The following is a 10,967-nucleotide window of genomic DNA, read 5'->3' as shown; positions in this document are numbered from 1 at the left end:
AAAGAGGAAAGAAATGGTCAACAAATGACTACCGAATATATACCACCTTCGATAACGACAACACGGCTTACATTATTTTAAGCATTCCTTTCCTCAACTAGCAAACCCAATTACAGCCGGCCTTTCAGTTTCCCACAACCTTTGATACTCTGTAAGAGTGTGATGAATGATACACAGGCTTTTCAACTTACTTAAAAATTGCACAAGCATAGTGTGATGGATGATGCCGGAGGCACTCATAATTTACTTGGAAATTGCATACGTAGTGTGGCATATGAATAGTATAAATTAAATTGTCCAAATTATGTCAACTAGTAGATGGGGAATGAACTGTTCACTAACAGTCGGTTGAACTATAATCGTGCAATTAGACATGGAAATATCCAACAGTCATATTTCAGGGATTTGGATTCGTACTGACACCTTCAGTACCATGGTATATAACTGGTCGGTGCTGTAGGCATGCTATAATCTCTGTTTGATCCGTTTGTTCGATTTTTCCAATTAGTTAATGGCATGATCTAAGGAAAAAAAGAAGCAGATCTAAATCTCGCGTAAACACCATAAACAGTATAGAGCGGTGATTAAAGGCTATACTATTAAAAACTTCTTAAGGTTCACTATAATATTTATTTGCTATCAAATCTATTGATAAGGCTGTATAGGTCTCAATGATGAAGGAAAACATCAACTTGATTCGAAACTTTTATTGATTTGAGAAGTTTTTAGTGGTGGGCGTTCAATCACCACTATTTCCTATAATGTGGTCCACAAAAGTCTAGTTATGCTTGAGGCTAAAGCTGATATCCAAAACAAGCTGAAGAAATAGATGCACGGCAACGATAAAACACATACATCATTGTAAGGGCCACAATGCAGACCCGTACCACCCTCCCTATTGGAGTGGTCACTACCGGGACTGAGTCCATATTTCAGAGTTCGGGATTGCTTATTTAAAAATCTGATTCATCGACATTGGGATAGACAATTTAGTCGGTTTAATTTTGGTGAACTCATGCCACGCGCACAATTTCTAAAATGTCTGCGTATCAAGCATGATACGCTGTCAGAGCATCAAAGGACTCCGGTTCCCTCCTATCTTATCCTGCGCACCGGGGGGGTTGTCTGCACACCCGTTTTTAAACTGCGCATGCGCCTCACCCCGTCGGTCCTTTTTCCGTTCAAATCAATCGCTTTGAGGAAAAAAGAAAAAAAATAAAACACAAGGAAAGAGGGAGACGGAGAAAAAAAGAGAAAAGAAAAGTCGCGTCATATAACAGAGCGCAGCCGAGGCGAACGTTCCGGAAAACCATTTCCACGGCTCTCTCTTTTCCTCTCCCCCCTGGATTATTCGATCTCTTCTGCCTTTCTTATAGGCGTTATATCGAATCGTTTTCTCCTCTAATTTTTCAATTCCAAACCCTAAAATAATTTCAGATTTAGGGTTTTACAGTATTGAGATTTCCCCCTTTTTCTTGTGAAATTTCTTTTCCATGATTGTTTCCTGATGTTGCAACCTGATGGATTTAACAATTCGAATGTTCTGGGGGAGGGCTATCCCCATACCTGCGACAATCCGGAAGATTTCACCATTGACATCGAAAGCTTCTATGCAATCCTCGAAGAGCAATCCAATCCGTCAGATCATTACTTCCCGGTAAATATCAATATAGGGTTTTTTTTTTTTTTTTTGAAATTTCAGATTAGGGCATGATTTTATTTATTTATAATCTTGTTGTCGGAATTAAGACGAATTCTATGATTATGTGATTGGGTTTGATGGGTTTGATCTCTCTCTCTCTCTCTCTCTCTCTCTCTCTCTCTCTCTCTCATCCTTGAATCGAATTTATAGTTAGGGAAATATACTCGAATTAGGGTATACTTACAGCTGGTTGTCAGACTAATAAAAATTATAATATTTTATTTTGAAACATGTAATATAGGTGAGAATGTCTGAATTGGGGGACCATGATGAAGTGTCATGCATTCCTCTTTGCAATTGAATCTCAATCTCACTGGGATCTACACTCAGTTAAATTGTCTGATTCACAAACCACGATTGTTTGAAGGTTAGGCACAATTTTGTTTTATGGTGATATCAGGGATGAAATTGTAAATTTTCTTGTTTCATGGGCTTGGTAGGGTTAGGGATATTTGAGATAGATTAGGAACAGATTTCTAATCAAGTGAGGTTCAGGCGCTGTGGATGTCTTTTTTAATCAGTTTAAAAGATAGAAATCCTCTCTTCTAGTGTTTTTTTTTTTTTTTTGCCTCCTACTGAAATCTGGGAGGATCATCCTTTCTCCATCAAGTTGTCGTCAGAATGGGTTCTCCAACCATGATGAACCTAACCAATGCACCGAAAGCCCCAGAATCTTATCATCTTTGGTTTTATGGCATCTTCTTTTTCTTAGTGGGTGTTTCACGTTCATAATAGATGGACAAAATCTTTTCTGAATTGTTTGTCCACAGGGGTGGAAGATAGGTGGATGTATATATATTTAGCATCCTTTTCTGTCCTTTTAAATTGGTTGCCTTCTAGTATCTTTCATCAAATGGAGCAGCGATCTTTGTTCTTATGATTGACGAAGAATTATAGTGATGGATGGCAGTTAAAAATTGTTGGAATCCCGAAGGTCCCTTCTACATGTTTATTGGAAACATCCCATTCTCTGTTGAGGATAGAAATCTGTTTCAAGTGTTTGGAAAATTTGATGCAGCAGCTGATGTGTTCATCCCAATGAAAAAGTGCACTGTGAGTATTGATTTCATTCAGTTTTGGTATCAATACAAGGCATGGAAGGTGGTGGAAGTTCTGAATGGGAGGAAAGTGAGAGTTTGACAGATTACGGTCTGTAAGACCAAATGATAGGAGAAGGACAAGGAATCTAGGTTAAGGGGCATCCACTTTAGAAAGTCTAAGATGGGGTGACATAGTAAAAGCGGTGCAGATATGAGAGGGATTTTCAAGGGAGGTGGCCTTGTACAGTGACTCATGGGCTGAGCCAAGAGGGTGGTCTGGCTTGTTGAGATTGGGGTGAAGGTGCCTAAGGTTATCCTGGATTGTAGATTAAAAGAGCTGGCCTATCAGAGGGGCGTCTCCAAGCCAATTCCCTTCCATCTTCCGTCTTACTATGAAGAAAAATAGCTTCATTGTTGATAATTATTCAATTGTGGCCAATAGAGTGGTTTGGAATATTCAGTGCCGTAGGAATTTGGAGGACTGGGAAATCAGCGTTTTCGTTGAGCTTATGGATTATGTGCAGCATACTCTGCTGAATCAGTTGTCAAAGGACAGTCTAATGTTGAAAGTGGACAAATCCTCAGCCTTCACAGTCAGATCTTTCTACAAGCAGCTCTCTACCTCTGCCGGCAACTCCCCTTTACAAGGCCTTCATTTCCTTTGGAAGTATGATGCCCCGCCAAAATTAATCGTTTTTGGCTGGCTGGTTGTGAACAGGAAAATCCTCACTATTGATAATCTCAGGAGAAAAGGCATGGTTTTAACTAATGTTTGTCTTTGTTGCTTGAAAGCGGAAGAATCTGTGGACCATCTGTTGATTCACTGTCCCTTTGCTCGGTCCATTTGGTTAGACATCATCTCAAGCTTCAAGACCAGTTGGTGTTTCCCTAGGGATGTAGAAGCGCTCTTAATGGCTTGGCATGGCGTTAGAATAGGCAGGAGATCCTCTCACCTTTGGCGGATGACCATCATGGCAATATGTTGGTCGGTCTGGTCAGAGAGGAATAACCGCTGTTTTCGTAATGAGTTGAAGCCCCCTCACATAGTTGCTTCATCCGTTAAGTGTATGATCACCGAATGGGTTTCCCATATGGATAGGTTTGATGTCGATCTTGCCTTCCTTAAGGCTTAGCTTTTGTTTCTGCTATCTCAGCAGTGCCTTATGTTTTTTCTGTTTTTTGCTTTTGTATTAATACAAGTCATCTTTCAAAAAAACAAAGAAAAGAGCTGGTCTATAGTTTGGTGGTTTTAGCTGCCAATGAATGCTTGTCCGTTTTGGAGTTGGTGGATACCATGAGAGAGTCCCCCTTCGTTACCTTGAAGATTTCTTTTGCCAAATTGCCATTGGTTGCTTTCCTCTTGAATTTCAGCTTGAGGGAGGAAATGGTGGCCTTCTCCAAAGATGCCAAAATCCCCCATGCAATGTCAATTGGCAAGGTGGTAGGTGGTGCTTGTTTGATGTGGTGTCTAACAAAAGTTTCTAAATTTGTCTCTTCGGGATCCTGACTCATGCTTGGATGGAGCCAATGCTTATGGAGCTGGTTCTAGACCTAGTTACGATGTTCATGTCATGTAGGACAGGACAACTGGAATTGTGTGGAGTTACGTCTTGTTCAGGCTTTGGACATATGGCAGTGACTCTGGGAGGTGCATTGTTGTTTTTAGCGGTTGATAGGTTGGGTTAGGATACGTGACCTGTGGAGAGGGCTACTCATGCATATATGGCTGCATGCATGGGAGGGGTTTATGCCTACTTGGTGGTTGTCAAGATGGGTTGGGACATACGTTTGATAGGGACGAATGCTCAGGGGCAGCATGTGTGTTGAGGGCTACTCAGGCACAGATGGCAGCATGCATGTGAGGGGTTTTTGCCAAGGATGGGCTGGGACATGCGTTTGTTGGAGATAAATGCTCAGGGGCAGCTTGTTTCTCGAGGCTCAAACCACTTGAGTAAGTCATGGAACTTGGGGTTTAGAGTGGGAAGTATCCTCCTAAATAATCATTCTCAAAAGATTCACCAGCCTGCTACTGCACCTTGTAATAACGAGTTGATCCCAAGCTCTTCGAAGAGTGACATGCTGTGCGAGTTTTTGTTGGTGATTTGGATTTAGCCCAGAGCAATCTCTAGTAGTGGGCATTGTGGTCGAAGAGTCTGTGTCTGAGTTAGAAGCTGATAGTGCAGTGGAGACGGGGCCTGCATTGTTAATTGAGGTTTGATGCTTAGATGAAGCCTTAGCTAGCGGGGATAGAGGGTTTGCAATAGCTGAGACTGCAGATTTGGGGCTCATGGGAGAAGAGTATGGTGTGGATTAATGTAGAAGGTGAGCTCAAACGGTATGAGGGAGCCACCGAGCTTTAAGTCAAGCAGCAACTATGACTATAGGTAGGGAAGAAGTGAAATATCGGGGGCTGACAATAACCTTGCTCTAGTTTTTAATTGAATATGTTGTCTTGGAATGTTAGAGGACTGTTAATTGTTGATAAGAGGATAGCTATCAAAGACATGGTTTGAGCTCACAAAGTGAATAATCTCTTGTTGCAATAGACAAAAAGAGAATCGCTCCCTTAGAGTTCTGGGAAATCTGGTTCACTGTAGATCAAGGTTGGGATTGCATTAATGTCTGAAGGCCCTTCAAAAAGCTGCTTTGATCCTCGGCTTGAGGAGTGGAATTTAGTGGGGTCCAATATTTGTTGCAAATAACCTGAGGATGAGGCCAAAGTTCTGGGAGGAACTCGGCCATGCCTATGGCACCTGGAGTATTCCTTGGTGCTTGGGTGGGGATTTTAACACCATTAGATATGGGTTTGAAAAGTTTGGGGGATCAAGGGCTACGTCAAGCATGATGGCCTTCAATGAATTTCTGGGGGCGAACAAACAAGAGGAGCCTATGATGTGCGTGTGTGTGCGTAACTCTGAAAAATAGTAAAATTAAAATGAAACTACAAAAGCAAGCCCATTTACTTCATACGAGGTATTGAAAAATGTATTCACTAAGTGCACGAAGCACTTTTTTTTTGATTAGCTTGTTAGTACACCCCATTGTCAGGTTACACTTCACTATTAGCCACCCCCACTAGGGATCGATACCAAGACCTCAGTGTTGAAACGAGGTATCTTTCACTTAGTCTACCACTTGAGATATGGATTGGGGTGTAAGTGCATGAAGCACTATACAACAAATATATAGATACTAATAAAATACAAGAAAAAAAAAGTAAATTGGGTATTTTCTAATAGAAGTGGCAACGCGAGTTCCACATGCGTGGTCTAACACGGGCTTTGGACACATGTTGCAGAAAAAATGTAGCGTCATTTACTTCGTATATGCCTAAAGTATAGAAAAATGTATTTACTTAGTGCGCAAAGCAATATACAACAAATATATAGATACTAATAAAATACAAGAAGAAAAGGTAAATTAGGTATTTTGTAATAGTAGTGGCAACGTGAGTTCCACATGCGTCGTCTAACATGGGCTTTGGGCACGCTGCAGAAAAATGTAGCGTCGTTGATACGGGTTGCTCTAGGAATTTATCGATATCAAATTAATGGACTTGATTGGACAATAGTTGTCAAATGTGAATCCTGAAGGGTTTTTGAAGTTAAATTTTGATAGCAATCTCTTGGTGGTCCAATTTAAGATTAAGGGATGCAATCCAATGTTCTCGGAAAGGCTAAATTTATGTCTCCACTTTCTGCACTGTACACATGGCATGTATTACTGATGATTTGAACTGTTCATTCGTCATAAGGCTCATGGTGTGCCGTAACGGCCATTAAGGGGCCGTAAAGGTTGTTACATAAAGGTAATGGTGATAGCTGTTACATGTTACGGGGTCTTAATGGCCGTCATCAGGGTGTCTCGTATCCGTTACGATACCGCCGTATTGGCCGACACCGTTACGCGATACGGGGTCGAAATAGCCATTACGGAATTCTGTGACCGTAACGGCTGTTTTGGGCCATAACGGCCGTTACGGGCCTTTTAAAAAAACCAAAACAAAAAATAAAAAAACAAAAAAAACTTACCCTTTTCCTTTCTTTTCTTCTTCTTCTCTTTCTTCCTTTTCTTCTTCTTCTCGGGCAGCTGCGGCCTTGTTTTTCTTTTTCTTCTTCTTCTTCTTCTTCTTCTCTCTCTCTCTCTCTCTCTCTCTCTCTCTCTCTCTCTCTCTCTCTTTGTTCTTTCCCTCTTTCCCGCTTTTTTCTTTTCTGTTTCCCTCTCGCTCTTTTTTTTTTTTTTTTTACCACACACCATCTACATAGCCGTTGTAGGTACGTGTCGTGCAAAGACGAGCGCTGGCACTCCTCGAGCTCTGAGTTGTACGAATGGTTCAAAGGAGATCAAAGTTACATGGGCTCCACAGTGATGTATTTATTATATCTACACCGTTCATCTATTTTTAAATATCATTTTAGAGCATTACCCAAAAAATGAATCGTATCCAAAGATTGTCTGGACCACACCAAAAATAGCAGCAGAGGTGATGATTTTCACCATTAAACAATTTGTAGGCCCACCATAACATTTATTTTCCATCCAATCTGTTCATAAGGTCAAAAAGACCCGAATGAAGAGGAAAAACAAATTTCATATTGATCCAAAAGTTCTGTGATCCCAAAAAGGGTTTCAATGGTAGACGTTCATTCCCCCACTGCTTTTTGTAGTGTGGTCCACTTGATAATTAGATCTGTATTATTTTTCGTGTCAAGCCTTAAGACGATCTCGTCAAATGAATGGACGGTTTAGATATAACACATACCTCATGATCAGACCCATAGGACTTACTGACGTCAATACACACAGCTACACCAGGCGGACTCTCTGGAGTTACACAACACGTTTTGTACATGTGCCGCGTAGCCCCACCATAATGTATATATTTTATCCATGCCGTCCATCCATTTTGCCATATCATTTTAGGTCGTGATCTAAAAAATTAGTAAGATCCAAATCTTAGGTGGACCACACTATAGGAAATAGTGGTTATAGAATGCTTACCATTAAAAATTTCTTAGGGTCCACTGTAATGTTTATTTTTCATCTAACCTATTAATTGGGTCACATTGATGTGGATGAAGGGAAAACACACATGTCAGCTTGATTTAAAACTTTTGTAGCCCTCAATAAATTTTTAATGGTGGTCGTTTAATTATTGTTGTTTCTTATGGTGCAGTCCACCCGAGCTTTGGATGTGCCTCATTTTTGGGCTCATGCCCTAAAATTATTTGGCAAAATGGATGGACGGTGTGGATATAACACATTCATCACGTGTGGGGCCCAAAAAACTTTGACACGTGTGCTACACTTCACAATCCGAGTCCCGCCTAATTCAGGTCCTTAAAAAATTGTACACGAGAAATATATTAACTTTAAATTTACCAATTAAATTATGGACTGCAATTGCTAACTCACAATGCCAAAATCAAATTGTTTGAATAGTTTTAATTGTTAATTTGTGGACTTTTAAAAATAAGGCCTTTTGATTTTTTTTTTTCATGATTCACTATCCAATAAATGTCCACCAATTCTTAAGTGGGATAATGGCAATAAATTGCATGAATTTGAGGCTGATTTGGAGCATAGATTGGTCCTCCAAGTCAGCCCCAAATTGGCAACGCCATCGACCTGAATTTAATTTCATTTTTTTAAAGAACTATTAGGAGAAATGATATCAAGTTGTTAAGTATATAAATTAGATATTTAGAAAATTAAATATATGAATTTTGTAGTTAAATTCAGGTTACCTGGTTAAAAAATTAATCAGACAGTTCGATACAACTTCTCACCAAAGAGTGGACCGTTACACCACCGTAAACATGTTCCAATTTATAAATGAGTGCACATTTGGAATGCTTAGAATATTCCGGATTTAATCCATATTTTTTCATATTTTTTTGACAAAAAAAATTGCACCGTTACGGGCCGTTACGCCCCCGTATCGCCATTACACCCCCGTATCGGTATCGGAGGGCACCGTTATGCCAACCGATACCAATACGGGATACCTTGGCTGTAATGCACATTTCGTAAAGAAATGACCTATGACGGCTGTTACAACCCTTGTAACGGCTTGTTACGCTTCCTGTAAAGACTGTAACGGTCCATTACTTGGTTGATATAGGTTTTTCGGATTTTTTTAAAAATAGAAAAAGAGACCATAACCAATGCTGTCATTGTGTCGTTATCGTATCATAAATCGTACAGGGGTCTGAATTGTATCATATCGTAAATTGTAAGATTTGTTCAGATTTTCATAAAACATGTCATTAAAAAAATATAAAAATTGTATTTAAATAAAAAAACAAAAAAACACATCAATCATTCATTTTGTCATGAATATGCAAAAAACAAAAAGATGTATCATGCATATATCATCATGTCATAATCAAGTTCAAACAATAATCCTCTCTTCCATCCCATGTACATTTAAGTTTTTTATATAATTCAAAAATAACATTTTTCCCATCCCCATTTGCATGTATAATTTCACTTGTTTCTATAATTCAAAGAAGTAAAAAAAAAGTCCAAACAAAATCTATTCTTCCTTGGCTGTGCCCTCATCCTCCTCATCACTAACGATGTCAACATTATCAACATCATCTTTATCTTCAGAATTTGATGTTGAAATAAACTCATCTTTCTCCTCTACTTCTACCACTTCCGCTTTTCCCTTTGCCTTGCTTCAAATCTCAAGTTTTCTAGGACGTACAAAAGAGTTATTGCAAAATTCGTTATAATATAGGCTGTTAAATTAATAATTAATAATTATAAGGCTACACTACAGGATTAAACAATCAGAATACGAGTCATACCACGTTGCCCATCTAGTTTTGATGTGGATCCGCATACACCTTGTACATCCTCCAAGCCCTCAACAAAGCATTCACCTATGTCCATATAGGTGTTATCTGTAGGAAGTGTGGGATCCTCTTTCTCCATGATCCATTCATCATTGGATTCCATATCTGATCAATGTATAGGATCAAGCCCTCGTTCCTCTCTCTTTGCATGACAGACTTCGAGTTGGAGAATATATTTTACAAAGACGAGTGCATTCAATCTTTGTTGCTCAATTCTATTCCTCTTCTTTGAATGTGTTTACAAGCCCATGAACATAATAATATAAAGCTATTGGTCACTACTCACGAGTGAATTCATAAGTTGATTAATGAATTCAATAATGTCTCACTTGCTCAAAAGTGCTCCAGTTGCCCTCATAACTAGTAGCACTACATGTCAAACTTAAAGTATGAATAGCCAGCTTTTGCAATTCTGGATACTCGTCTTCGTAACTCTCCCACCATAGACCTAAAACAGAATCATATATAATTTATAAAAATAATAGACACGCAATCAAACTCAAAGAAACAAAATTATTGTAAGTAATAGTACCTGGTTGCTTTGTTGTTCTGCTTAATTTTGCTGTCTCTCTTCCAAATAAACCATAGGCCTTTTGGACTTGTCCATTTGCTCATCAATGATGACCCTCTGCCTTGAATCAATGACCATTCTTTCAATACAGTCATATAGGCTGGTTTTAATCTCTACATGTAGATGAAAATTGTCGTTGTTGTTATACTGAAATATCAGATTTAAGAAATAAGCCATCGCATATAAGGTCCTATGCAATTGAAGATTCCACCGTTGGTCCATTATTTCCCATATAACCGAATGTCGTTTCTTCACATCTCCCAAGTTTTTTGCTATGGCCTCTTTCGCCCGATTCATCGCTTCATAAATATATTCCATCGCCGGCTTCTCATTTGAATCAACTAGCTGTAGCACCTTGAATAATGGGAGAGTGATCTTTAGGAAAAATTGATAGATGGCCAAAAATCAACATCGGTCAAAACTGTCTTGAACATGCTTCCTCTTTGCGGTCTTGGAGAAGCTGCTACCTTCCCATTCTTTGGAGGTAAACATCGACCTCAAGCCAATTCTTTTTTCATGAATGCTTTTTAAAGTTAAGTAATACGTATCTTTGAAAAAAAAAGTTAAGTAATACATAGCAAATTGTGTTACGGCCGGTTGAGTCAACTCTCCTTTTGCGTGCTTCCTCATCAAATTCAAGACCCAACAATGGTTGTAGATATAGACTGTTATGGCCCATTGCTTTCGCCGCGGTCTTGAATGAAATTGCGGCTTTCCAATGTTTGCAAGCATTAGGTCTATGCAATGGGCCGCACATGGAGACCAAAACAATGTCTTCCTCTTCTCCATTA

At 39.3% G+C, this 10,967-nt stretch overlaps 1 protein-coding gene across 1 annotated transcript in view; it reads left to right on the top strand.

Annotated features, from left to right (window-relative positions):
- The first annotated feature begins 1,155 nt into the window (after positions 1-1,155).
- Positions 1,156-10,967, top strand: part of LOC131230699 (helicase-like transcription factor CHR28) — a 29,502-nt gene continuing 19,690 nt past the window's right edge. The window contains exon 1 of the mRNA XM_058226665.1: positions 1,156-1,657. Coding sequence (XP_058082648.1) covers positions 1,508-1,657 — 150 coding nt within the window. The 5' untranslated portion in view covers positions 1,156-1,507. The remainder of the gene's footprint in view (positions 1,658-10,967) is intronic.

Source organism: Magnolia sinica, chromosome 1, assembly GCF_029962835.1.
Source record: "Magnolia sinica isolate HGM2019 chromosome 1, MsV1, whole genome shotgun sequence".
NCBI lineage: Eukaryota > Viridiplantae > Streptophyta > Magnoliopsida > Magnoliales > Magnoliaceae > Magnolia > Magnolia sinica.
The sequence above is the reverse complement of the archived record's forward strand: the minus strand, read 5'-3'. Positions and strand labels throughout refer to the sequence as shown.